We start from the raw sequence: 25,657 nt of genomic DNA on the forward strand, positions 1-25,657 counted from the left end.
GGCCAGTGAAGCAACGTCCTCCACAACTAGATTGAAGAACAAAAGGACAGCAACTTGTCTGTTCCCCTTCCCCCAATTCCCCACTGCTGTTCCCATCCCCGCAATTCCCCAATAAAAAAATAAAAAATAATCTAAAAAATACAGACAGAAAGGACTCTATAAGTTTAAAAAAAATAAATAAGGCAACTCTAATAATATAGCTGTGAAGGGGAAGTGAGAGTGGCAGCTGGAGAGGTTTCTAAAAGCTGGATGAGGGTGATGGTTGGAAGAGTCCACTCCCAATCTCCCCAGTGTAGGACAGTGGGAGAGAGTGGAGCCAAAAAGAAGGCTTGGGGGAAAGTTGTGGAAGGGGGTGATAAGGGCTTGTGTCCGGGAGGGAGCCTGTTCACCAGGTCACAGGAGCCCTTATCAGGCTAGCATTTCCGACCCATTCCCAACCCCTTCCTGCCTCTGACCAGGCCCTCCCTGGAGCTGGAAGCAAGAAGGACCAAGTCACACCCGGGAAGGAGCTCTGTGCCTGTGGAGGATTTTTTTTCTGCCTACCTGTAAGCTGGGGTTGGGGCTGGGGCAGAGGGGATCTGAGGGGGGATAAGGGCTGAGGACCTGGAGCTAGGTTAGGCTTTGGAGGGCAAGGGTAGGAGAGAGGACTGGAGCGAGTGGGAGGTATGGGAGCCGAGTTTCTGGAAAGGACCCTGGAGGCTTCAGCAAGGGTTAGAGCCTGGGGCAGTAATGCTGGGGGCTAGTGGGGTGCCCACTCAAGCTCCCCTTACCCACAGGTCCCCATGCCTCTCCTCCTCTTGCTGTTCCTGCTGCCAAGCCCTTCATACCCCCACTCCATCTGTGAGGTCTCCAAAGTGGCCAGCCAGCTGGAAGTGAACTGTGATAGCCAGGGGCTGAAGGCACTGCCTCCAGATTTGCCACCAGAGACAGCCATCCTCCACCTGGGTAAGAACCCCCTGGGCACCTTCTCCACGGCGTCCCTGGTGCCTCTGACTCGCCTCACTCAGCTGTACCTGGGTGAGAGCCAGCTGACCAACCTGCAGGCTGATGGGAAGCTGCCACTGCTGGGGACCCTGGAAATACCCTACAATAAGTTGAAAAGCCTGCCCTTGCTAGGACTGGCATTGCCAGCACTCACTACCCTGGATGTCTCCTTCAATGTGCTGGCCTCGTTGTCTCCTGATGCCCTGGATGGCCTGAGCCAACTCCAAGAGCTCAACCTGCGTGGAAATAAGCTAAAGACTCTGCCCCCCCGGCTCCTGGCGCCTACAACCCACCTGAAGAAGCTTGATCTAGGTGAAAACAAGTTAACAGAGCTGCCTCTTGAGCTCCTGTGTGGGTTGAATGAGCTCGAAACCCTCTACCTCCAAAGTAACTGGCTGCGAACAATACCAAAGGACTTCTTTGGAGACCTCCTCCTGCCTTATGTTTTTCTCCACGGAAACCCCTGGTTCTGTAATTGCAGCCTCCTCTATTTCAGTGAATGGCTGCAAGAGAATAGCAACAATGTCTACTTATGGAATAAGGGTGTGGACGTCAAGGTCACAACCCCCAATGTGAGGAGTGTGCAATGTGTCAATATACCCAGCACACCCGTCTTTGCCTACTCAGGGGAGGGCTGCCCCTCCCCCAGTGATATGACAGCCCCAGGCAGCTCTACTACGGAGTCTACAACAACAACTGTGATCTGGTCCTCTACTAACACCAAATATACAACATACCAGAGCCCACTCGACCCAGAATCTACTGCTTCTTCTCTAGGCAGCCCAAAGTCCTACTTGCCTCCAACCCAAGACTCCACTAAGGAACAGACCATATTCCCAACCACCACAGAATCCATCACATTCTCCCAAACTCCAAAACTCACTATTGAACACACCACAACCCCGACCAGTCCAGAGCCCACCGCAACCCAGACCATTGCAGAAACCACCACAACCCTGGCTATCTCAGAACCCACCACAACCCCAACCAGTCCAGAGCCCACCACAACCCCGACCACCCCAGAACCTACAACCCCGGAACCTACCACAACCCCGACCACCCCAGAACCTACAACCCCAACCAGTCCAGAGCCCACCACAACCCTGACCACCCCAAAACCTACAACCCTGGAACCTACCACAACCCAGATCACCCCAGAACCTACAACACTAACCAGTCCAGAGCCCACCACAACCCTGACCACCCCAGAACCCACCACAACCCCAACCACCACAGAACCCACCACAACCCCGACCACCCCAGAACCCACCACAACCCCGACCACCCCAGAACCCACCACAACTCCAACCACCCCAGAACCAACCATATTCTTAACTACCACCTCAAAATCCCCAACCATTTCTGGATTTTTGGACCCCCGGGTCTGTGGCGTGACTCAAGGGAATGTGGATAGCTCCAGAAACGACCCTTTTCTCAGCCCTGACTTTTGTTGTCTCCTTCCCCTGGGCTTCTACATCTTGGGTTGCCTGTGGCTCCTGTTTGCCTCTGTGGTCCTCCTCTTGCTGCTGACCTGGGTCGGGCACGTGAAACCACAGGCCCTGGACTTCGGCCAGTCTGTCGCCCTGGCCACAGCCATGCACACCACACATCTGGAGCTGCAGAGGGGAAGGCAAGTGACCATGCCCCGGGCCTGGCTGCTTTTCCTTCAAGGGTCAATTCCAACTTTCCGCTCTAGTCTCTTCCTGTGGGTCCGGCCTAATGGCCGTGTGGGGCCTCTGGTGGGAGGACGGCAGCCCTCAGCCCTGAGTCTGGGTCGTGGTCAAGACCTGCTGGGTACAGTGGGCATTAGGTACTCTGGCCACAGCCTCTGAGGGGTGGGCAGTTTGGGGACCCTGAGAGGCTCTGATGGGCTTTCCTATCGGGATCTAGCTGTGGGTGGGTGGGTGGATAAGCACATGATCAGAGAGAGGTCTTACTTTTCCTTTATCAGAAGCCTCTTCTTCACACCACAGGAATACAACCTCAGACCCAGCAAACCAGGATGGGTAGTGAGATGGGAGTTTTGTGGGGCATAGAACAAAACTCCCAATGCTGCATGGGGTTGGGGTCTCTCAGGCCACTATGTTATTAACACTTTGGGGAAAGTTTTAGGAAAAATAAACAGAATAGTGCGGTCCCATTTATCTGTGTATTGAAAATTTGAAAAGAAATTCATTAAGATGTGAGCCCTGATTGTCTCTGGGTGGTAGAAATATGGTTTTCCTTTCCTCTGCTTAGCATTTTCTAGTTTTCTACCATCATATATTATTTGTATAATAAAAAATTTAAAAAAGAAAAATTGGATTCTTTTCGCAAGGGAGAGTAGCTGGGGCACCTGTCACTAGCATTCCCAAGGCCCCAGCTGCCCCTACCTTAGTTGTACTACTCATCCAAAAAAAGCTTTTGTCTTAGTCTGTACTTCCCCTGCCTGGGATGCCTACCTCTCACCTCCAGGGGTGACCACCCTCTAGGCCACCCCAAGCACATTTCAGTTCAAGAACCACGTTTCCTTGGAGCTCAGTGATACTGTTGAGGCATGCCTGCCTGTGGCCCACAGGACTAGGAGTGAAGAAGGTAGGGGACTGCTCCCACCTGCAACCTCAGAAATGCAGTCTCCTGCTTTGCCCAGGTGAGTGGGACAGAGTAAGGGTGTGGGCCATCTTGTTAGGTTTTACTGAACAGTTTGAGTTCCCTACTCTCAAGCTAGGATGCAGGCAAATGGAAACCACTTTTCCCCTGGTGCCATAGATTCTGACATCCTCCTTACCACATTCAATGGTTTCTTCTCTCCTGCCTTGTCCCCAGCCCAAACCAAGGCTTGGGGCCCAGGGAACGGGAGTGAAGACAGCCTTTCTGGCTCCATGGAAACCCCCTGCTTCAGATAGTGCTGGAAGAATTTCCTAAATTGAAAATCTGACTGCTTCTCTACTGCTTTGAGCTCTTCCCTGGACAGAGGACAGACTCTTGAGCTTGGCAATCAAGGACTTCTGTACACTGACCCATCGAATAGTCTGACTTTTCTCACAACAGGTTCCTCATAACCCATGCTCCAGCTATTGCAAATCTCGCATAGATCACCTGCTTCCCAGACCTTCTCCTCTAAGCCTTTGCTCTCCTGTCAGCCAGGAGTGCTGCCCCACCCCCATTCCCTGGCCAGTCTAACTGCTACTGTGCACAGGTCTCTCCTCCCCAGGCTGGGCCAGATGCTCCAAGTTACCTGGCAACTGTCTATTGCTACACTCCCAGTTCCCCAACTCTTCCTGTGTCATCTTCCCCTCTGGACTTGGAACTCCTTAAGTACAAGGTTCAGGCCTCAAGTGTCTCAAAGTGGCCACTATGGCCCAGGCCAACATGTGTATGGAGCGGGTAAGAAGAGAGGCAGAGGAGGGAGGGCCCAGCAGGGATGCCAGGCTGCTGAGCTCCGCCTCTTCTTCTATTGATGAGGCTCTGCCAAGGGGACAGCTCCCACCTGCTGCCTGCCTGTCCCCTGGCCTGGCTCAGGCTTCAGGCCTCACTCTGCCCAACCCTCTTTCCAGTTGACCTTCTCATGCCCTTTTATGCCCCAAGAGGTTTTTAGGCTCCTTGAGGGCAGGGCCTGGGAGTCATTCATCTCCTTCTAAAGAATCGGACAAGGCAGTCACTCTAGAGCTTAGAGCCCAGATCAAGTCTTTGGCTAACACCCTCCTGTTTCCTCAAGCCTCCAGGCTTCGGGGGCCTGGCTCCGTGCTCACTCCCTTGAGCCCGGCCGCTCTACTCCACCACAGGTCAGCCTTCTTCTTTTAGATTCTTTATTCCCTCCCTCTTTAGGCCACAGAAGCAGTCACCAGACCCTACAGGCTTTTCCTGGGGATTATGTGAGATGACTTGTGCTGACTTGTGCATCTGTCGCATTCTTGGGTGAGTGGCTGGGAAGCAAGACATGGGGCCTAAATTTTGGTTTTCCTTACCCCATCAACTGCTGCAACAAGACTGATTGACATATCATTTGCATGAAACGAGCAGTGATTCTTTTTTTTAATAATTTTTCTTAAAAACTTCAGTTCTTGTTCTCTAGGGGCATCCGCTTCTTGATCCAATCTCCTCCCACTCTGGCCCCCACAACTCTCCAGATTTGGGGGTGGTGTCATCAATCCAATTTATTGATTACGTCCTCAGTGAGGTGGAGGGCCACATCTTCCCACTGCAGACCCCTGACCATCTTGACAGCTTCTGCTCTCTCCAGTCCCTTCAGCTCTGCCTTAGTTTCCCCACTGAAAAGAGGGATCCTCTGTTGTCCTATGTACCCTGAAACTAACACCCAAGAGGAGGTTGGAAATCCTTAAGGAGTTTCCCAGTTCCCCCAAGGCACAGCCAGGAACAGAGAGGTCATGAGGTTCAGGACAAGTAGGGCAAGCTGGAACAGGGGTAGGACAGACCAAAGTCCTTTACTGCAGAGGAGGGAACCACACTGTGGAGGTAAAATAAATAGAGGGGCCCAGGGCAGCAGTCCAGGCCCCCTGAGGGCACACTGACTGTAGGAGTAGCAGGTGAGTGGGAGCCCCAGCACACCTGCTCCAGGCCCCTCGCCTGCTTCAGCCACTGAGGAAAAGACGCTTGTAGGCCTTGTTCATCTGCTCCAAGAAGATGAAGGTGAGGACGGTGTGGGGGCCCAGGCGGGCATAATATGGTGTGAAGCCCTTCCACAGGCTGAAGAAGCCCTCGTAGCGGACGACCTTCACCAGTACATCCTAGACAGGCAGGCAGGCAAGGTGCTGTGGCTAGAACCAGGCCTCCGGGTCCCTGCTACCCTCAATGCCCTCCCAGGACTCCAATGGTCCAGCCTAAGCCCCCAGCCCTGCTTTCTCACCAGCCCGTTTTTGTATTCCGGCTTCCCATCAATCATTCGCATGTTCTGGATCCTAAAGGAGAGGGTGTAGGGGTATGAGAGACATAAAGGGGGCCCTCCTATCCCTCCCTAGGTCCAGGCCTACAGACTCACCGAGTCTTGACAATGTCCACAGGCATGGAGGCAGCAGTGGTGACCAGGCCACTGATCATGCTGGCACAGAAGTGGCACAGGATGTTGTCAGAGAAGTAGCCTGTGGGAAGCGGAGTCGGGTATGGCAGTCAGCCCAGAGTTGGCCCGGGCCAGGCTAAGAGCTGAGGGCCCAGCTCTGGCTCTCACCTGAGTCCAGTAAGAACTGCTTGGACTGGGAGTAGGAGGCGAGCTGGGCAGCATTGACGACGACAGCCCGAGCCATGGTGGGGATGCAGCCCTGGGTGAGGAGGCGGGTGGGAGGAGTCAGAAACGAATGCCCAAGGCCTGGCCACATGTTCCCCAAATCTCCAGACCCTTCACTCACCCTCCATAGTGTGGGGACACCCTCCTCCTGGGCGATTCGAATCAGGGCATTAAACACGTTTTTGTAGCCACGGCGCTGGTCAGCTGGAAGTCTGGTGGAAAGGTAGGGAGAGACCAAGCTCAGGACAGATTACCCTGTCCGGCGGGAGCAAAGACATGGAGGCCAGAACAGATGAATGCTCTGCTCTAGATCTAAGAAGTTAGTCCTTAACTTTAGATTCCAGAGAATGGGGCTGGAGGCAGGCTCAGACCTGGAACTCACCGGCCATCAGCAGTCATGCGGATTAGAGCCACCTCAGCTGGTGTTCCCACAAAGGCACCAGTTGCACCTGCAGTCATGCCAATCAGGGCTTTCAGCAGAAAGCCAGGGGGTGTACCATCAGCTCCAGTCAGGCGCTCAAACAGCACGGTATAGATGCCAAGGCGAGTGGTGGTATAGGTGGCCTGGCGCAATAGGCCAGCTGATAGCCTGGGAAGTGAAGGGGTAAGTGTATCAGGCCAAGATCTGGAGCTGCCAACCCGCACCCTATCCCCCATCCTGTGGCCCCAATACCCGGTGTAAATGCCCCTCAGCCCTTCTGCCTTCAGGATGCTGGTGAGGGCATGGAAGCTGGTTTTGTACTCTCGTGTCTTGGCGCCTTCCCCACTCAGCTGCATCCGGTTCTTCACCAGGTCCAGGGGCTGCACAAAAACTGTAGCTCCCATCCTGGGGGAAGATGAGTGGAGTCAAGGGCCAGGTGTCCCAGATCTACCAATGCCCACTGGAGCCTGGCAACAAGGGGTCACAAAGGACAAGGCCTGCTATGTGACTGAGTGCTCAGGAGAGTGGTAGGCATGTGTATTAAGTCTCTGTGCATCAAGAGCAATGGGTCTGAAAAGTTCAGTGATCCAGTAGGGGCCATGCAATGAAAGTGCTCCATGCAGCTCCAAGCGGGGTCAAGCAGTGACCTGGGACTGCATGCAGTCCGACCAGGAAGGGGAGGTAGGCATTCATGACCTGGGATTGATTCTACGTAGTCGGGCAGGAGCCATGCAATGAACTGGGACCCTATACAACCTGGCAGAGCCAAGCAGTGGGTTGGGAAACTCAGGAGGCCCGGCGGGAGCCGTGCAATGACCCTGCATGCAGCCCAGTGGGGGCCCTGCAATGGGTGAAAAGATCCTGGCAGCCCATCAAGAACCTCGCAATACGCTGAGGACGGCGCTGACCCCGTGCAGGTTCGGTTCACTGCAACAGACCCCAAGATGAACTGGGCCCGGTTCCTTGCACCCGTCCCTTCCTCCTCCTTTCCCATCCCTGGGGCCTGAGCTTACCCGGCCAGGCCCCCAAACAGGAACTTGACGGACTTAGGGGAGGTACGGGGCTTCCCGTCCATCCCGCCGGCCCCGGGACTCGCCGTCGCCGCCATCACTACACGATGGCCCTCGGCTCCCGGTCTCGTGCGCGCGCGGCCCCGCTCGCGCCCAAGGTGACACCGCGCGCGCAACAGGGGCGAGGACGCGCGCGCACGCCCCTCGGGCTCTCAGGTCCAGCACCAGCTGGAAGCTAGCGCAGGCGCAGGCGCGCAGCGCAAAGGCGGCCGGGAGTAAGGCGGAGCTGAAGGAGGAGCTTCAAAGATGGGTGCGGGAATGGGTGTGACTGATTTAGGAAGTCAGAGCATAGACGCAGTTTTTACCGAATTGGAATCGCGGGAAAGTAGAGGTTGTTTGAGATCTCACGAGATTGAGTGAGCTAGGCTAGGCAGAGTTAGGAGGGCTCTCGCGATAGATACAGCAAGATTTCAGCTGGTGGGAGGGAAGTGTGAGGACTCTCGCGAGACCTGAAGATACCGCGGCGGCGGCAGCCAGAGGGAGGAGAGGTTTGTAAACCCCGCAGCTCCAGGAGCCGAGCAGTGAAAGAGAAACGACTAGGTCGTCTTCTGGGACTCGGGACTCCCTTAATCTCCACAGGCACTCCTTCCACTTCTAACCTTTCTTTTAACCGGCCTTTTAGAACCGGAAGTCCTTCATCTTGAGCGTCCAATGCTGGAAGCGGCCTGACTTTCTTTACCGGAAACCCTTTTCCAGGGCTCAGGAAGACGGCCCACCTAGCCGGAAGTCCCACCTCCCTGAGCTCCCCCACCCTTCCAGAAGTTTGTCACCTGTGCTTACCTCCGTCCCGTTTCCCCGTTTTCCGTTTTTATCCCTAAAATCAGGAAAGGATACGTTTAGTGTCTCTCTGCCAGCCTCACTAAACGGGTTGCATATCTCACTCCCCGAGTCTGGGTCCCTTCTCCGCACCCCCATGTAGCTGGGAAGTGGGACCTGGGGGTGATTGGACCCCTGGGATCCTGGAGGGGCGGAGAGGGCGCAGCACTCCGCTTCTGCTCCTGCTATCGGGAGGCCGCTTCCTCAACCTCTCCCCGCTGCCATGCACCCTGCGGCCTTCCCGCTTCCTGTGTTTGTGGCCACTGTGCTGTGGGGAGCGGCCCCCATTCGGGGGCTCATTCGAGCGGTGAGTCTGAGGGGCGGATGGGGGAAGGGCGCTGAAGGGAGGGGTGCACGCTGAAGGGGAACATGAACTCTTTGTCCGCAGACCTCGGACCATAATGCCAGCATGGACTTTGCAGACCTCCCAGCTCTCTTTGGGGCTGCCTTGAGCCAGGAGGGGCTTCAGGTGATTTTTTTCCCTTTTCCCTAAATCCTCCATCCTGGGAGGGGTTGAGGAGCCTTGCTGTTGGATGAAGCTAGAGGTAGGAAAACAGTCAAGTTAGGAAGTAAGTGTACAACTACATGTAGTGTGGAATCCAGAATCTGGAAGGAGAAAGCAAAGGCTACCCCTAAAACTTTGAGCCTTATGAGGGAGACTGAAAGTGGATCGAGATAAAAGGCAGGGCGAAGTGGTGCTTCTCAGTAGGGTCTCTGGAGTCAATTGTTGATTTTATGAGCTTGGACAAGTTAATTATCTCTCTGACCCTTAGTTTGTTTTACTGGAACATAGGATAATATAAGTTATCTCAGGGTTATTGTGAAAATTAAATAAACAATTTTGTAGTACTTCATCACAAAGACTGCCACACAGCAAGAGCTCAATTGGGCCATACATATCAGTATACTTGTTTGTAAGATGGGTAATTGGAAAATTAAAGGGAGATGTTAAAAAACAAAATTCTACTGAGTAAATTTAAAGATCTTACTGGCTTCATCCAATGATTTATGAATTGGGTACCATCCCATGTAGCAGGTACAGCTCTCTGAAGAGCTGTACAAACTGAAAGACTTTTACAGGCAGAAGGAAGCAGGACAGGAAGTTAGGTATACTAGCAAAAAGCTGGTTGTGGCAAGTTTACCCTTCTTTTGTCAGGGGTCTGTCAGGCAGAGTGTCTCACTAGTGCTGACCAGGTAATTCTAGATTGACTTGTTTAAGAGTCCATCCCTGGGGAAGACTGAAACTAATTAAGTTAGGTGTTAAGCTTCGTTTTGGTGATGTGGGACTAGCACAAGTGACTCCATTTTGGGCCTGTTGTCTCTTTTTTAACAAAGGGGAGTACCTTCTGCAAGAGTATGTGCTAGAAGGGAATGTGAAATGGAACTTGTGAGAAAGTGACATGGATGAGTGGAGAATTGATTTACAATCAGTGGGAAACTGGAAGGCAGAATAATTTCAATTAGCTTGGAGTATGGGGTGTCGACTGAAAAATAACATTGACTAGGTAGTCTGTCACCAAAAGGATTTATTTGGGAAGAGGAAAAAGGGCTGCAACAGAATCAGAACATGCAGACCCAGCGAGCCATGGTTACATTCTGGCTTGTGTACTAAAATGGAGAGTCTATAAGGCAGGAAGTTAGAACCATAGTTTTATAAAAAGGAAGTTAGGACCATAGAGTTCAACAAACCCAGCTCTTCCCATAGACCTCTTAGCCTGATTAGTTTTCTTAAAGTCCCAGTTCATCTTTATCAGGGGTATAGGTTAGTTTATCTGGGACAGGGAGAGTGATGATGGGAGGATCTGGTAAAGGGATGGTATTTGATGTTAATTGTATCTTCAGGAGGCTGAAAAGAGGCAGACTTCTGACTTGGGTGGGATGCTCAGGCCCCAGGAATGAGAAGGAAGTGAAAGATAAGAGGACATGCAGTATATGGGGTACAGTGTGCCTGGTAGGCCCTGTGAGGAGCAAAAGCTAGGGAGGTGAAATCCAACTGTTGTTTACTTCTCTTCCCCAGGGCTTCCTTGTGGAGGCTCATCCAGCCAATGCCTGCAGCCCCATTGTCCCACCACCCCCAGCCCCGGTCAATGGGTCAGTCTTTATTGCACTGCTTCGAAGATTCGACTGCAACTTTGACCTCAAGGTTGCTGAATGTGGAGTGGGAGTGGGAGGCTGAGGGTAAAAGCACCAGGAATGAAGGGAGGCAAAGCCCATAATGGTTCCTTATCCCCTGCTTTGTCTTTGTAGGTCCTAAATGCTCAGAAGGCTGGGTATGGTGCAGCTGTGGTACACAATGTGAATTCCAATGAACTTCTGAACATGGTGTGGAATAGTGGTAAGGTTGGGTGATCTGACATCTGGGTTTTCAGCAGAGTTCAGATGGTGGAGGGCTGAAGTCTTAGGGAAAAGAAGTCAGTCCTTTGGGTGGGATGGAGCAAAAGAGCCAAATGCCAGGGTTACCTAAGGATTTACATGGAGGGTTGGGTCTCTAGTGTAATGCCCTGATCCCTGCAGAGGAAATCCAGCAGCAGATCTGGATCCCGTCTGTGTTTATTGGGGAGAGGAGCTCCGAGTACCTGCGTGCCCTGTTTGTCTACGAGAAGGGGTAGGATGTATCCCTCCTTCCTACTCTTCCTTCAGCATTTCTGTGCCAACCTGGAGCCCACCCTTAGGTCCTTCACACTACCTCTTGACTTTTTCGCTACCCCGTTCCCCATCCATGGGCCTTGTGCACAGCCATTTACTTTGTCTCTCTTCCTTTGTTCCTTTGCCTTTCCTGACCCTCTGATATTGGTCTTCCTTTCCCCAGGGCTCGAGTGCTTCTGGTCCCAGACAATAGCTTCCCCTTGGGCTATTACCTCATCCCTTTCACAGGGATTGTGGGACTGCTGGTTTTGGCCATGGGAGCAGTGATGGTGAGTAGTTCAGGGAGCATGATGGGAAGAGCTGAGGCCTTTAAAGCTAGACTGGATCTGGGGTTGAGAGGTGGCTTTGGTTTGTTCTGGATTGTCCAGTTTTGTTCCCTAAGTCTGATCCATCCACTCCCCTTTACCCAGATAGTTCGTTGTATCCAGCACCGAAAACGGCTCCAGCAGAATCGACTGACCAAAGAGCAACTGAAACAGATTCCTACACATGACTATCAGAAGGGTGAGAGGGATAGGGGAGCGGAAAGCCTTTCCCATAGCTTACCTGGTTCTGAAGGAGTTTAAACACAGGAAATAAGGGGCAAAGAAAGATGGCATGGAGATGTCAGCCTGAAATGCCACCTTTCCTCTTTTTACACATACACACTAGGATAGGCACAGAGCATAAGATGGAAAAGATGATTAAATGGAGTAGTTAGGGGGGAAGATGGGAGGACCAAACTTGCTTATAAGGGAAAAGGTAGAGAGAATAGAAAAGTGGAAGTGGGTAGGATTCAGTCTGAGAAGGAAGACAGGTGAGGAGGGGCTTAGTCTTTAGGCCCTAGAGCCTCCAGTGCCCATATAAGGCAATAGCAGAAGCCCTGCCCCATTTCCGCTCCTCCCACTCCGTCTCCACCCTTACACCTCCCCCAAAAAACCCACTTCCCTTCTTATCTCTGCTTTGCTTGTCCCTTCTAACACCAACCAAATTCCTCATGTTCTACCCTGGCCTTACCCTGCCAGGCCATCTTCGCTTTTCCACTGGCTCTGTAGAACCAGGGAAAATAAGTTCTGAAAATTGGAGCTCTAGCACAGGCCTCCCATAGTTCTGGGTCCTGGTCCAGGGTGCTCAGTAAAAGGAGACTCCCTTTTCCTTCCTCAGGAGACCAGTATGATGTCTGTGCCATCTGCCTGGATGAGTATGAGGATGGGGACAAGCTGAGGGTACTCCCCTGTGCTCATGGTAAGGCCCTTGCTTCCTGTGCCCATGCCCCACTCCACCAGCAGGCACCAGGTGCCTCACCCTATTCCTCTTGGCAGCCTACCACAGCCGCTGTGTGGACCCCTGGCTCACTCAGACACGGAAGACCTGCCCTATCTGCAAGCAACCTGTCCATCGAGGTCCTGGGGATGAGGACCAGGAGGAAGAAGCTCAGGGGCAAGATGGTGATGAGGAAGGGCAAGCAAGGGACCATCCTGCCTCAGAGCGGACCCCACTTCTGGGGTCCAGCCCCACAATTCCCCCCTCCTTTGGCTCCCTAGCCCCAGCTCCCCTTCTTTTTCCTGGGTCTACAACAGATCCCCCACCCTCTTCTTCCTCCTCAGCTGCCATCCTTGTCTAATGCTCCCGTTATCACTCTGGTGACCTATTTTGCACAGCCCCCTTTTCTCCCTCTAGTCGTCTGTGTTGAGGGATATGGGGCATTCTCAACCTGGGTTTCTCCCTTACCCAACCCCATCCTTTTGAGGGGGTTGGGGGTGCAAAGGGACTTGGTCTTCACTTATCGGGTTAATAAAATTGTTTTTGTGGACTAAGGAAGAGATCATTCTCTCACAGGAGACCCTCTTAACTATTTGGGGAGTTGTCCCCCCGTTTTTTTGCCACAAAGGGGCAGGGAAGTGCTGGGAGAAACTAACCTGCAGTCACTGGGACAGTCCCAGCAGGTAGTTGTTGTGACTCAGGGGGGAGCTCCACCCACAGAAGGATGACTTAACTGGCCCTGCCTTGCCCTCAGGCCTGGACCCATTCATTCTCTGGTCTGGATGGCTCTATTCTATTATCCACTAATTGAAACAGCAAACCAAGTACCTAGGGCTGGAAGTGCCACTGTGGAAGGTTGGGCCACTGGGCAAGACAGGCCTGAAGCAGGTGGTTAGTCCTGGACATGGAGGCAAGCTCAAATCCCGAGACTTCGTAGTGCTTCAACCCTTCCCATTCCTAAACCCAAGCCAGGATAAAGGAGCCAAGTCCCAGTGACTATCTTCTATCCTTACACCAAGGCTAAAACCACACAGCACCTTGTTAGTAGAATCTTTTTTATTCAGAAAAAAAAAAAAAACCAAAAAAAAAAAAAATCCAAACAAAAACAAAAAAACCCCCAAAACAAAAAGGTTTTCCAACCACACACAGGAGGGGTATGGGTAGGGGGAGGTGTCTATCCATCCAGCCCTGGCCCCCAGCCCATGTGGTTTTGGCAGCAATAAGGGGTGTGGGGTAATGGCCCAAAAAAATAAAAATGGTGTATGTGTGTGTATGGGAAGGAGAAGGGTGCAAAAGCAGTGGGGAGTGGGGTGGGGAAGGAAAGACGAGGTCAGTACTGGGAACGCCGCAGGTGGGAGGCCATTTCATAACATTTCTTGTTGATCATACCACCGTGGACACCTTCTTTGCCCATCAGCAGGACTAGCGCTGGAGGAAAGAAAAAGCATGCTAGGACCCAGGTGTCATAATTCCACCCCCTGCCAGCTGTTCAGCAGCTGTCCAGCCCCAGGGGCTGTAACCCAACCTCATGGCTCCCAACCCCCACACACAGGCAGGCTGTCAGTCACTCTGAAACAATAGACCTTTTCAAAAGGGGAAAATCAAGCCTAAAGACAAGTGAAGCAAACACACTAAAATTTAGGGTCAGAGGCTCAGACAGTTGAGTTGGTTGAGAGAGTGTTCAGGCTAGAATGGCTGTGGATGAGACTGCCACCTCCAAGTTTTAACAAGGACTCAAAAGATGAGAGAGAAGTGCTGACATAACCGACACACTATACCTCCTCCAAGAAAAGTTTCTCATCTGAAAATGCTCAAAGCATGAAGGGAATTTAAGAGGTAATACAGTTTATATTACAAGATGAGGAACTGAGCACTGGAGGGACTATCCAGGGTTCCAGCATCCAGGAGGCTGGGAGTAGAAAGCTGGTCTGATCCCTTCATACTGGGGAACCACAGAAAAAAAAACCAAGATTCACAGGAGGAGGTACTGTAGGGATTTTGGAGCTAGAGAAAGTGTAAGACTCAGAAACTCACTCTTGGCAGTCATGGTGACAGTGATGTTGAAGGTGGGGGCTCCGCCAGTGCTCTTGGTACGAAGATCCATGGTAAATTCCCCATCTTGCAGCAGTGAGTCCCGGATCACAGAACATTTCTGGCCCCCAAGTGTCAGCCCATTCACGAAAAAACTTGACCGGTCTTTGCCGACCAGGACACCAACCTCAGCTGGCTGGAAGGGGAACCAAGCACTCATCAAGTTAGTCAGTACAACAAGATTCCCACCTTCTCCAAGGACGCACCTGCCCTCCACTTCTCAGGGGAGCTAGAACCCTCCCCCCTGGGGAGGAAAGGTGTGTATATGTTATGTGCTTTGTACATATCCATGAAATATCAGAAGCTCTTAGGACTCTTGGAAGTTAGTGCACAAAAGATCAAGATCCTCAAACATACAGAATGGGTCTGGAAACAGGTCTCGCTTAAGAGGGAAAGTAAAGCCAAGAAATAAAGGGGGCCAAAAACCAGTGAGGAGCGCGGAGTGGAATGGAGTGGGGAGCGTCTGGATGCTCAGAAATCTCTTTCAGGAAAAGCAGAAGCGAAGAGGGGAAGGGAGGGGGCGGGCAAAGCAGGAGAAGCAACTTTGCCCTTATTTGGTCAAAGGTTCTGAAGGAGTTGTTAGGGGCCCGGACGCCTGGGTCTCCAAGTAACCCAGAGTTTTGATCTAGGTATCTGTGCCCCAAGATGAGGAAGCAGATCTCTAGGGGCTTTCCGGGAAAGTGGGAAAAAACTTTTAAAGGGGGGCCTGAAGGTAGACCCGGCACGCCAATTCTCGGGTGAAGATACCCCAGGGAAGCTTTCTCCCCCTCCCCCGTACACCCCAAATCCCCACATCCGGTCCCCTCCCGCCCGGAAATCCCCTTCCCCCCCTTTCAAACTTCCGCTCCCCCTCCCCACTTCCGGGCAGTGCGGACAGGGGAGGTGGTGATGGGGACAGCCCTAGTCATTCCTTATTCCTTCACTTATACTATCCTAGAACTTCTCACAAAGTTCCCCTGCTCCAGGCCCCGCAGGATGGCGGGAAGGGAGGGCGAGGGCACTTCCGGGATTGGTCTCACAAGAATATTGAGTCTACCGTGCCGACTTAGGGGGGCGTGAGGCGGCCTCTCCCTCTTTAACGGAGTTGGGAGGGGCAGGGAGCCCACAGAGGACCGGCATGGGACCCAGGCCTCGCGACTGGGGCTCCCTTCCGTATAACGGGGAACAATGGTGAAGGAGGCAGGAGCTGGCGGCAATAAGTGGAGCTGGGGGTCCAGGGTCCCCAACTCCCTTCTCAATCACAATCCCTGGTTGAAACTGCAGCGCGTGTCCGCCCCGCCCTGGACAAGGCGGAAGTGGGCCGCGGCACCGGGCGGCGCGCCCCTCCCCGCCCTGTGCCCCGGATGTAACGCCCCGTCGCAGAAAGCGGGGCAGCGGGCGGGATGGGAGCCGTCGCCGGGGGTGTAGAACTTAGGGACAACCGAGGGGCCTGCTCACGTGCAACCGCCATTCGCGCCGCTTCCAGGGCAAGAAGGGGTCACGCACGGCCTTTCGCTGCACGCCCCAAACCGCGCCCGCCCCCACCCAAGTCCCTCCCTCAGGGTTCAAGCCCAGCCAGTTCCCCTGACCGCGCAGGCCTCGCAGTACCGTGATGTTGACGAAGGTTTTCCCGGGGACGGCGGCCCAGACGGAGGGCGAGTCCTTATAGCCCACGATGGCCGCGTCCTGACAGGTCCCGTCCGCCATGAGGTTGTCGATGTAGGCGTTCCACCCGGCCATGGCGCTGCTACTGGGGCTGCTCTCGGCGCTGCTGGCTGGGACCGCGGGCTGGGCTCGGGCTGCCTCGGGCTGGCGGGCGGGGGGAGGCTGAGAGCTTGGGGCACGCGCTGCCGTCCGGACCGTGGCTCTGCTAGATGTGCAGCAGTCCTCGCACCGCCACTTCCTGCTCCTCCCCCCCTTCTAGATTTTTATGCAAAGAGCGGTAGGGGCGGGGCCTGCGCCCCATTCCCTCCCTATCCCCCCTCCAGCCCAGCTACCTAACTTTGCAAATGCAATTTTAAAAATCCCTCCCCCTGTTGCAAAATTTGCAGAGTTCAATGGAAAGCAATGTAAAAGAATGAAGTGGGGGGCAGGGAGAGGTTAGGGTTAGGGTTTGCTCCACTTCGCACGGAATATAAAGCACACGTTGGTATAAGGGAAGGGAGTGAGCTGGAGGGAAAAAGGAAAGTGGAAGGAGGAAGAATTAGCAAGCTGCAAATTTAGCAAATTAAAGAGGATTTGGGGAACTCAGGGTTAAACAGAATGACTGCCCCTTCCCCCACCTCCGCCGGAGGGAAGGCACGGCGGGCGGCGGCGCGTGCGCCCGCGCCTGCGCCGGGGCCCGGAGGGAAAGCGCTTAGGGCGGTTAGGGCTGGCGGCCGGCTTGGCGGGCGCGCGCCGCGGCGCGCCTGGCTGGACCCATTTGGAACCCCTGCGAAGGAAGGCGGCGGGGGACGTGTCTCCCGCCGGGCGGAAGGGGCGGGGGCGAGAGCGTGGCGTGCGCGGTGCGGCTTCACTGTAGATTTTATTTAATCAAGTAAGGGAGCAAAGGGGAATTTGACAAAATACCCAGACCGGTTTCAGAATTGAAGGCATCCGCTGGGGACACTTCTATCGCCAGCATCTGCCCGGTGGCACAAATTGGACTCAGTGGAGTCCACTCCCACTCGAGGGGAGTATCCCTAGCTGGATAAGCTCCAGCCCCTGGCCTCACCCCTAAGTCCCAGCCCCGCCTGTTTCCCGGCTAGTAGTTTGGGTCACTGGCCCTGCCCCTTAGCGCGTTTCTGCAGAGGTCACTGAGCGCGGACACCCGCGGGGCTAGACAGGCGGGCCTATTTTTCAAGGCGGAAGAATACTAAGAAGTTTCATATTTGCAACTTTTTCAAGAAGGGGAAAAGTCCCTTCTACTTTGGGCCCGTTGAGTTTTTTCTTCTTTTTCATTAAAACTTACGCCAAGAACTTGAGTGCGATTAGGTCGCCCACCATCTGGGAAGGGGGTGGGGCAGGACCTGGCGTAGGCTTAGGTGAACTGACCGCGCTCAGATTGCCTGGGCCGCCTAGGGGCTGGGCTGCTTCCGGTCCCTCCCGAGAGGGTCGCCTCCCCAGAGGGAAAGGGGCCTTTCTCTCGCATCCTCCCGAGCGGGGCGCGGTTCCCTCGCGGCTACTCCGCACCTCAGGAGCACCCGACGCCCCCCGAGTCTTAGTTCCTCGACAGCCGCCGGGGCTGAGTCACTGGCCCGCTCGGGCGGGGCCTCAAACGGGCACGTGGCGGCGCTCCCCGCCCGCCATCTCCTGACCTCTGGCCTGCCGCACCCCCTACCCCCGGGTGGAAAAATCCCTGGAGGGAGCGGCCCGAGATAAGGAGGGAGGGGCGGCATAGGGGGAGGGACTCTGGGCTGGGGGCAGTAAGACCGTGTAAGCGGGGCAGGGTGGGCGGAGAGGGGAACTGGGTAGAGGGCCGCGGGGGTGAGTCACCCGGCGCAGGCTGCTCTAGCGCCGTTGGCAGGAGCTTCCGAGTCGGGGGCGAGGAACTCCGAGGCGTCCCCGGAACTTCGCCTGCCTGCCGGCAGGTCCGAGCCTTAGTGTGCCTCCCTCACCTGGCCGGGCTGCAGCAGAACTCGGGACAGACCCTCCCCTCAAACCCGCCAGCGAGAGTTACTGAATGCAGAGACCCACTTTCCTCCAATGCTACTAGCAGACTGCCGGACTAGCTCCGGGCGTGCAGATACTCAAGGCCACCCCCCCCCCCTTCCTCTGGTCCATTCATTTTGTTCGCTGCTGATTCAACATCTTTCGGTGATGGTCTGGGACAGCGCCCTGAAGCGCCTGCAGTCGGTGGGGATAGGGGCTCCTGACTGACAGTCTACAAGCTGGGCGATAAGTGCTGTCCCAGCGCTATCTGTAGGAAGCCGAGCCAACTCTGTGGGCCGGTCTAAATTCGTCTCCTTGCCCCCTCCTCCACCCCTTTTGCTGGCCTGGATTGGGTAAGATGGGATGGAGCCGGGAGAGGCCGCTATGAGGATCCTAAGAGGTGAGACCCTCTCACCTTCTTAATGGGGGGGGGTTGATTTTAGACTTAAGAGCTTGCCCATAAACCCTGGCTCCTTCCCCCACTGAAGGCAGAGGCAGTCCCTGCCCACCAAGTGAGCTAAGCATGTGTGGATGTCAATCCTGCAGCCCCTCTTCCAGGCCCCCTCCCCAGCCCTGCAGGGCTCAGGTTACCCCTGGCCTTTCCTAAATGGCACTAGTTCCTCTTTAACCTTTGCAAAAGGAGAACATAATACTGGGGAGGGGAGAGACACCCATTCTGAAGCCCCTCCCCTGCTCCTTCCCAGGGGTGGAATTAAAAGTAGGGACTTTTATTGGGAACAGAGAGAAAGGAGGGGTAGTCATTAACCTTTGGGACTGGGGCTTTAGGCTGTAGTGGGCACTTGGCTGCCAGCTGCATGTAGAGGGGGAGGATGGAGAGGGAGAGAGGCGGGGCTGGCTGGGGGACAGCGTGGCTGGGGATAAATGCCCAGCCTGAGAGGGGGTGAGGTGACACTGTCCCAGCTGCCACCTAGACTCGGAGCTCACCCCAAGCCCCCAGCAAAGACACCCAGGTCTGGTGAATCTTCCAGCCCTAGGGCATGGGAGTGGTAAAGGGTGAGGGTGGTGCTGGCTTGAAGAAGATGGGGAAAATATCAGCTTTTTTTTTCCTTTCTGGGATTGGGGGTGCTTAAGAAAGATGGTGGATTGGAGCAAACAGGATAGGGGTACCCAAGGATAGGGAAATGAGGCTGCGAAGAGAGGCAGGCAGAAATGGATAGAGCTGGTAGAGCTAGAGCCAGTTGGAGAATTTGCGCCCCCCTCCTCCCCGCACTCCCCAGGATCTGAAGAAGAATGAGAAGCAGGAAAATGAGAACCAGAATAACGGGAGAGGATTTGAGGGCTAGGAAGCGATAGAGAACAAAATGTTTGACTAGAAGGGTGATGGGAGAAGGCATAAATGCAACTTTGCAGGAGATGGGATTCAGGGAGTGGTGGAATCCCAGGAGTTATAAAGGAGAGGCTCCTGGATTCTTAGGATAGGGAGTGGGGGTGGGGGGGTGGAATAGGAGCTGTTCTGAGTGGGGGAGGGGGCTGTGCCCCGCCTCTATGGTCTGTGACCTTTTTGTGGGGTATTTTTAGCTCCAGCACCTGCCTTCTTGGGGTGGGGAAGACTCTTAAAGGGCAAGGGATTTCGGGTTCCTTAAGGGATCAACTGTCCACACTCACTCATGCCTCTTGTCCTGCAGCTATGGCCATGCAGAAAATCCTTGCCCGTGAAATCCTGGACTCCAGGGGCAACCCCACTGTGGAGGTGGACTTGTACACTGCCAAGGGTAACACAGCCCCATTAAATTGGTCTGCCTTGGAAGACCCCAACACCATCTTGGCCTTTGCCCCCCAACTGTCCCATATCCTCACCTTTCTCTGAGATCTGCTTTCCCAGAGTTCTTCCCAGGCCTTCCTCTTCCAACCTGGTTCCCTTGTGGGGAGAAGCAGGAGTCTATCTGCCCTGCCTTTTGCCCCTGGTCTCAGAGAGGATGCCTTGGCCCTTTGGGGGTGGATGGGACTCTCTGTGATCTTCCAATTGATCCTGCCCTAGGCCGATTCCGAGCAGCTGTGCCCAGCGGAGCTTCCACAGGTATCTATGAAGCTCTGGAACTAAGAGATGGAGACAAATCTCGCTACCTGGGCAAAGGTGAGGAAAGACCAATACTGGAGGAGCCTTGTGGGGTGCTTTCAGGACATGGGCACATAATGTTTGCGTGGGATAGAGGACTAGAACCCAAAAGTCTCTTGAGGAGCTGGGATCCGCAGGAAGAGACCTGACTGAATCGGAAATCTGAACCCCCTCCCATCTCTCTAGGGGTCCTGAAGGCTGTGGAACACATCAATAAGACTCTAGGCCCCGCTCTGCTGGAAAAGGCAAGTGGGAGGAGCCTGCTGTCCTTAATCCCCTCCCCAGACCCCTGCCACCTCACCCCAAATGGCAACTGTCATTCTCCCCAAAATACCTGTACTTGTTCCTCCTGCACATGCCCTGACCTCTTGACAAATCTGACATTTGCTCTCCCTCCTCAAACCTGCCCTTCCAGAAATTAAGTGTTGTGGATCAAGAAAAAGTTGACAAATTTATGATTGAGCTGGATGGGACCGAGAATAAATGTGAGTGAAGGGCTAGAGGTAGGGGAAGGGATGGGATGTGGAAAGATTGGGGGAGAAACCACGGGGCTCAGATCTGGTTAGGATTATTTCTATGTTCCACAGTTTGGGGCACACCATAGCTAGATGGACTTTTACTCATTCCATGGGCATTTCCTGATGCCTGCCCTCTGCCAGGCTTGGGCTGGGCTGTGGACACAGACATGAAGCTGACACATTCCCCTGGGGTGGGGGCTCCCAGAGCACCTCAGGCCGCTGAGGAGAGAGCTGTTAAACTCTTTTTTTTTTTTTAATTTTATTGGGGAATTAGGGGAGGGGAACAGTGTTGGGGAATTGGGGAAGGGGACCAGCCAAGTTGTTGTTCTTCAATGTTAGCTGTGGAGGCTCCAGTCGCCATCTGGCTGCCTGTTGGCAGCTCGTGGCCTCTAAGCTCAAGGTTCTGTGTTACAATCTTAGTTGTGGGTGGGCGTAGCCTCCATCCCATGCGGGAGTCGAAACAGCAGCCTTGTTGTTAAGAGCGCGCTCTCTATCCATTGAGCCACCCGGGTGGCAGCTCAGCTCAAGGTGCAGAGTTCAGTCTTTAGTTGTGCGTGGGCATAGCCCATCATCTGGGAACAGACCACCTTGTTGTTAGGAGCTCATGCTCTCACCAGCTGAGCCATCCTGCCACCTGTTGGCAGCTCAGCGGCAGGTCAGCTTGGGCACAGCGTCACTGGCTCCTATGGGAATTGAACTGGCGGCTGTGTTGCTCTGAGCTAGCGCTCTTAAGCTAACTCTTAACCCACTGAGCCACTCGGGAGGCCCCTGTTAAATTTTTTATTTTTTTTAAGATTTTTATTGGGGAATTGGGGGATGGGAACAGCACTGGGGAATTGGGGGAAGGGGAACAGACAAGTTGCTGTCCTTTTGTTCTTCAGTCTAGTTGTGGAGGACATTGCGTCACTGGCCCAAGTTGGCACCATCATTGCACTCTTCCCTGGCGAGGTAGATCAGTCGCCGGCTTCTGGACGGCCGCTCACTGCAGCTGCTGGCTACTCACGCTGGCTGCTGGCTACTCACGCTGGCTGCTGGCTACAAATGGTAGCCTATGGCAACCCACTGCCACAGGGGCTGCAGCCTACGCCATCGCAGGCGACTCATGGCAGCCCAGCTCCAGGTTGAGCTGTTGTTCAGCATCTTAGCTGTAGAGGGCAGTGTCACTGGCCCTCATATGTGGGATCCGAACCGGGGCCCTCTGGCGTCCCAGGCCAGCTCTTAACTAACGCACCACTCGGCCGGCCCCCTTGTTAAATTCTTAATGTGCAGTGGTTTGGAGTTCTGGATTCTTCTTGGGGTGGCCAGAAGGGATGTTCGAGAAGATAACCCCAAACCCTGGGGGAGAAACTCTCACCTTTTTTTGTGCTTGCTTCCCTCAGCCAAGTTTGGGGCCAATGCCATCCTGGGCGTGTCCCTGGCCGTGTGCAAGGCTGGAGCAGCAGAGAAGGGGGTCCCACTCTACCGACACATTGCAGATCTTGCTGGGAACCCGGATCTGGTCCTCCCAGTCCCTGTGAGTGCAGGTGCCCTGCCAGATCCCACAGTGACAGAGTTGCCTCAGCCATCAAGAAGTACCTTTCAAACCCAGCTCCAAAGAAATGGTTTCCTGAAATGGAACCTCTCCTGCTGTGGTCCCGCCCCTCCCTCTTTCCCACAATCCAAACCTTCCCCTAAGCCTCTCTGCTTCTTTCCCTTGACATAACCTGGTTCCTTCACATTCCAATCCTAGGCTCAATAACTCTAGCTTCTCATTCTACCCTTTACCCCAACCTCCAAATCAGATTGAGAGTTTATTCAAACAAGGATTTTTGGCATTTCTTCTTATTTAATCCTTATCCTCTCTTTATGGAAACCCTTCGAATTTAATGTCAATAATAATGTTTCCATTTATTGTTACTTACTAGGCAGATTGTATAGGAGCCTCAGCTCTGGAGACAAGCTGCTGGGTTTGGATCCTGGTTTTGCCCACTTGCTAGCTGTGTGATCTTTGGCAAGTTATTTAACCTCTCTGTATCTCAGCTTCCTCATCTGTAGAGTGGGAGATAATAACAGTACCTAGTTTATAGGGTTGTTTTGAGAATAAAATGAGCTAATAGAATATATGTAAAATACTTAGAGCAGTGCCTGGCCTGTAGTTCCATATCAATCAATGTTAGCTATTTTGTACCAGGCACATGCTAAGAACTTTACATTCAGTTTCTCTAATTGTCAGCAAAAGATTCTGCAGGGAAGCACATGGTATCCCCATTATACAAGAAATGAGGAAAGCTTCTGAGGAATGAAATGACTGATCCTAGATCAGTCAGCTAGTAAATAGGAAAGGCAGGATTCTACCTGGACCCCACACCCCATCCCAGGTCTGAAAACCCTTTCTGCCTCTCAGGCCTTCAATGTGATTAATGGGGGCTCCCATGCTGGAAACAAGCTGGCCATGCAGGAGTTCATGATTCTGCCCGTGGGAGCCAGCTCCTTCAAGGAAGCCATGCGCATTGGTGCTGAAGTCTACCACCACCTCAAGGGGGTCATCAAGGCCAAGTATGGGAAGGACGCCACCAATGTGGGTGACGAGGGCGGCTTCGCACCCAACATTCTGGAGAATAATGAGGGTCAGTACGAGCACTTTGAGGGGCAGAACCCCTGGGTCTTCACAGGGGAAGAGGCTGCAGAGACAGGGTGCACCAGACCCTCAGGTCCTCTCTTGCCCTTCCCCCAGCCCTGGAGCTGCTGAAGACGGCCATCCAGGCAGCTGGCTACCCAGACAAGGTGGTGATTGGCATGGATGTGGCGGCATCTGAGTTCTTTCGCAATGGGAAGTACGATCTTGACTTCAAGTCACCCGATGACCCCGCCCGGCACATCACTGGGCAGCAGCTGGGGGATCTGTACAAGAGCTTCATTAAGAATTATCCTGGTGAGACCCCCCAGATGTTCCAGTGCACCTGCCTGAGTACCCAGCTACTGCCCAACACACTGACTTCAGAGCCTCCATTGCCACCAGCTCGGTCCTTCCAATCCTCAGCACCATTGCAATCCCCATCCAAACTCTTCTGACATGTCACCCCTTCATGAGGCCCTCAGATCTTTAACACGACTTTGCCCCCATCCCCCACCAGTGGTCTCCATCGAGGACCCCTTTGACCAGGATGACTGGGCCACTTGGACTTCGTTCCTCTCTGGAGTAGACATCCAGATTGTGGGGGATGACCTCACAGTCACCAACCCCAAGAGGATTGCCCAGGCTGTTGAGAAGAAGGCCTGCAATTGCCTGCTGCTAAAGGTCAACCAGATCGGCTCGGTGACCGAATCCATCCAGGCGTGAGTGCCTTCTGGCCCTGGGGTGCACCATAGCCTCCCTCCACCCCAGTTCTGCCTGCTCCAGCTGCAGTCCTGCCCACACACTCCAAGTGTACCTTTCCCCTGGCTCCTGACCCACCCCCACCCGCCTGACCTCAAGGCTCTGACCCTTCGCCTGACCCCAAGAGCTTTGCCTTTGTGATCTGCCATCCCCACCCCCACCCCATACCATTCTTCTCTCCCAGATTCTGCCCTTCCCATCAGCATCTCAGGATGCCCAAGTTTAAGATCAGGAATCTCTCCTCTTCTAGTTTCCAAAGAACTTAATCACCCTCCCGGCAAACTGCCCACTCTCCAAAACAGAAAAGCCCCACCCAGCCCCTGGCTTTCCCACTGAGGTGGTCCCATTAGGCCTTATCAAGCATCCTCTCTATCCAGCTGCAAACTGGCTCAGTCTAACGGCTGGGGGGTAATGGTGAGCCACCGCTCTGGGGAGACTGAGGACACATTCATCGCCGACCTCGTGGTGGGGCTCTGCACAGGACAGGTATTCATGGCTCTTCTCTGCCAAGTGTCAGAGCAAGTTTTCTTGGGGTCCCTGGCCTCCTGCCCTAGTTGAATGCCACCACAGGCTGCTCCCTTGGGGCCAGACCCAATCCCTCCTCTCCAGCCTTATTCAACCCTTGGAACCCCTCTTGCCTCCTCAGATCAAGACCGGTGCCCCTTGCCGCTCAGAGCGTCTGGCCAAATACAACCAGCTCATGAGGTACAGTAAGTGCAGCGGGCCTGGGTGTGAGGCATTGAGGGCTCTTGGGTTGGAAGGGCACAGCTCTGACTCGGTCTTCCTTCTAGGATTGAGGAGGCGCTCGGGGACAAGGCTGTCTTTGCTGGACGCAAATTCCGTAATCCAAAGGCCAAGTGAGAAGTTGGAGGTCCCAGGACCCCACAGGACAGATCTAGGCCTTCAGGCCCTTCTTCCTGAAATAAAGAATGGAGCCAACCAAGAGAGTGGTGTGCTCCTTTGTGGGAGGGAGGAGATGCTGGTCTCTGGGCTGGGTAAGACAGGAGGTGGGGTGAGAAGGGGAGAACAGACTATAACCTGCTGGGACAAGGAGGAAGACGGGGACTAGCCAGAGGGGAAGTTGGGCTGGACTTAAAACAACAAAGTTCACATTTTGGAAGGAAGCTGGGGGAAGTAGGTGACACATGTGAAACGAAGCTGGAGACACTGATGGAACATGGAACCAGCTCCTGGACCTAGGCTCTGCCATCACCGTGAAGTGGAGGTTGGATCAGATCTGCCAATAAGTTATAGTACATGATCTGCAGAGAGTACTGCAGCGTGGAGGATGAAAGTGAAAACCAGAGCAGCTCCCACTTCTATGGAGGTCAAAGGTCTGGAACTGCTCTAAATATCTGACATATATTGACCTGTGTAATCTTTGAAACAGTACCATCAGATCATTACCATTATTATCCCCATTTTAGGGGTGAGGAAACTGAGGCACAAGAAAGTTAAATACCTCACCCAAGGTAACAGAGTTAGTAACTGGCAGAGCCAGGATCCAAATCTAGGCTATTCGGCTCTAATAATTGTGCTCTTAAATAATTATCTCTTATGACAGTGCCAGTATTTGGCAATCTTTGGCCTACACAAAACAAGAATTT

The 25,657-nt window shown here is 53.8% G+C and overlaps 6 protein-coding genes across 13 annotated transcripts in view; 3 read left to right on the forward strand and 3 right to left on the reverse strand.

Annotated features, from left to right (window-relative positions):
* The window catches only part of CHRNE (cholinergic receptor nicotinic epsilon subunit), a 38,638-nt gene extending 33,023 nt beyond the window's left edge, over positions 1-5,615 (reverse strand). Inside the window, exon 1 of the mRNA XM_019664882.1 lies at positions 5,533-5,615. The gene's annotated coding sequence lies outside the window, so the exon portion shown is untranslated. The remainder of the gene's footprint in view (positions 1-5,532) is intronic.
* On the forward strand, positions 161-5,512 carry GP1BA (glycoprotein Ib platelet subunit alpha). The gene is made up of 2 exons (XM_019664880.1): positions 161-545; positions 777-5,512. The coding sequence occupies exon 2, from the start codon at positions 783-785 to the stop codon at positions 2,814-2,816; it is 2,034 nt and encodes a 677-aa protein (XP_019520425.1). The 5' UTR covers positions 161-545; positions 777-782; the 3' UTR covers positions 2,817-5,512.
* Positions 4,969-7,845, reverse strand: SLC25A11 (solute carrier family 25 member 11). Of its 2 annotated transcripts, none has more exons than XM_019664893.1 (9): positions 7,640-7,845; positions 6,879-7,031; positions 6,588-6,794; positions 6,327-6,417; positions 6,149-6,239; positions 5,963-6,062; positions 5,831-5,882; positions 5,533-5,711; positions 4,969-5,234 (listed from the first exon to the last, which is right to left on the reverse strand). In XM_019664893.1, the coding sequence occupies exons 1-8, from the start codon at positions 7,732-7,734 to the stop codon at positions 5,556-5,558; spliced, it is 945 nt and encodes a 314-aa protein (XP_019520438.1). In that variant the 5' UTR covers positions 7,735-7,845; the 3' UTR covers positions 4,969-5,234; positions 5,533-5,555. The 2 variants fall into 2 exon arrangements, with proteins under 2 accessions (XP_019520438.1, XP_019520437.1); XM_019664892.1 differs by having other exon boundaries at positions 4,969-5,274.
* On the forward strand, positions 7,840-12,954 carry RNF167 (ring finger protein 167). 5 transcript variants are annotated; one of them, XM_019664887.1, is made up of 10 exons: positions 7,840-8,184; positions 8,319-8,819; positions 8,901-8,981; positions 10,530-10,655; positions 10,760-10,847; positions 11,027-11,117; positions 11,322-11,427; positions 11,569-11,662; positions 12,302-12,382; positions 12,460-12,954. In XM_019664887.1, exons 2-10 carry the CDS (start codon positions 8,736-8,738, stop codon positions 12,759-12,761), a joined length of 1,053 nt encoding a protein of 350 aa, XP_019520432.1. In that variant the 5' UTR covers positions 7,840-8,184; positions 8,319-8,735; the 3' UTR covers positions 12,762-12,954. The 5 variants fall into 5 exon arrangements, with proteins under 5 accessions (XP_019520432.1, XP_019520434.1, XP_019520433.1 ...); XM_019664889.1 differs by having other exon boundaries at positions 7,865-7,946; XM_019664888.1 differs by having other exon boundaries at positions 7,953-8,236.
* A 518-nt stretch (positions 12,955-13,472) lies between these two features.
* On the reverse strand, positions 13,473-16,404 carry PFN1 (profilin 1). The gene is made up of 3 exons (XM_019664894.1): positions 16,079-16,404; positions 14,435-14,627; positions 13,473-13,828 (listed from the first exon to the last, which is right to left on the reverse strand). The coding sequence occupies exons 1-3, from the start codon at positions 16,208-16,210 to the stop codon at positions 13,731-13,733; spliced, it is 423 nt and encodes a 140-aa protein (XP_019520439.1). The 5' UTR covers positions 16,211-16,404; the 3' UTR covers positions 13,473-13,730.
* Positions 16,405-18,402: 1,998 nt separating this feature from the next.
* Positions 18,403-24,995, forward strand: ENO3 (enolase 3). 3 transcript variants are annotated; one of them, XM_019664884.1, is made up of 12 exons: positions 18,405-18,500; positions 19,747-19,833; positions 20,100-20,195; positions 20,364-20,422; positions 20,593-20,662; positions 22,075-22,208; positions 23,079-23,301; positions 23,409-23,606; positions 23,809-24,010; positions 24,428-24,536; positions 24,697-24,755; positions 24,842-24,995. In XM_019664884.1, exons 1-12 carry the CDS (start codon positions 18,464-18,466, stop codon positions 24,909-24,911), a joined length of 1,344 nt encoding a protein of 447 aa, XP_019520429.1. In that variant the 5' UTR covers positions 18,405-18,463; the 3' UTR covers positions 24,912-24,995. The 3 variants fall into 3 exon arrangements, with proteins under 3 accessions (XP_019520431.1, XP_019520429.1, XP_019520430.1); XM_019664885.1 differs by lacking the exon at positions 18,405-18,500 and adding an exon at positions 18,981-19,071; XM_019664886.1 differs by lacking the exon at positions 24,428-24,536 and having other exon boundaries at positions 18,403-18,500; positions 24,842-24,896.
* The last annotated feature ends 662 nt before the right edge of the window (positions 24,996-25,657 follow it).

This window comes from Hipposideros armiger, unplaced genomic scaffold (genome assembly GCF_001890085.2).
Source record: "Hipposideros armiger isolate ML-2016 unplaced genomic scaffold, ASM189008v1 scaffold_431, whole genome shotgun sequence".
NCBI classification, from domain to species: domain Eukaryota; kingdom Metazoa; phylum Chordata; class Mammalia; order Chiroptera; family Hipposideridae; genus Hipposideros; species Hipposideros armiger.

Excerpts from the sequence above, each read along its gene's own strand:
- GP1BA (XM_019664880.1), top strand. The coding sequence starts at position 783 with ATGCCTCTCCTCCTCTTGCTGTTCCTGCTGCCAAGCCCTTCATACCCC.
- SLC25A11 (XM_019664893.1), bottom strand. The coding sequence starts at position 7,734 with ATGGCGGCGACGGCGAGTCCCGGGGCCGGCGGGATGGACGGGAAGCCC. Across the intron at positions 6,795-6,878 it reads CTGAGGGGCATTTACACCGG|GCTATCAGCTGGCCTATTGC; the intron begins GTATTGGGGCCA and ends TTCACTTCCCAG. Across the intron at positions 6,063-6,148 it reads GCAGTTCTTACTGGACTCAG|GCTACTTCTCTGACAACATC; the intron begins GTGAGAGCCAGA and ends CGCTTCCCACAG.
- RNF167 (XM_019664887.1), top strand. The coding sequence starts at position 8,736 with ATGCACCCTGCGGCCTTCCCGCTTCCTGTGTTTGTGGCCACTGTGCTG. Across the intron at positions 10,656-10,759 it reads ACTGCAACTTTGACCTCAAG|GTCCTAAATGCTCAGAAGGC; the intron begins GTTGCTGAATGT and ends TTGTCTTTGTAG. Across the intron at positions 11,428-11,568 it reads TGGCCATGGGAGCAGTGATG|ATAGTTCGTTGTATCCAGCA; the intron begins GTGAGTAGTTCA and ends CCCTTTACCCAG.
- PFN1 (XM_019664894.1), bottom strand. The coding sequence starts at position 16,210 with ATGGCCGGGTGGAACGCCTACATCGACAACCTCATGGCGGACGGGACC. Across the intron at positions 14,628-16,078 it reads AAACCTTCGTCAACATCACG|CCAGCTGAGGTTGGTGTCCT; the intron begins GTACTGCGAGGC and ends TTCCCCTTCCAG. Across the intron at positions 13,829-14,434 it reads TGTCACCATGACTGCCAAGA|CGCTAGTCCTGCTGATGGGC; the intron begins GTGAGTTTCTGA and ends TCTTTCCTCCAG.
- ENO3 (XM_019664884.1), top strand. The coding sequence starts at position 18,464 with ATGGAGCCGGGAGAGGCCGCTATGAGGATCCTAAGAG. Across the intron at positions 23,302-23,408 it reads CATTCTGGAGAATAATGAGG|CCCTGGAGCTGCTGAAGACG; the intron begins GTCAGTACGAGC and ends CCCTTCCCCCAG. Across the intron at positions 24,756-24,841 it reads AAATACAACCAGCTCATGAG|GATTGAGGAGGCGCTCGGGG; the intron begins GTACAGTAAGTG and ends TCTTCCTTCTAG.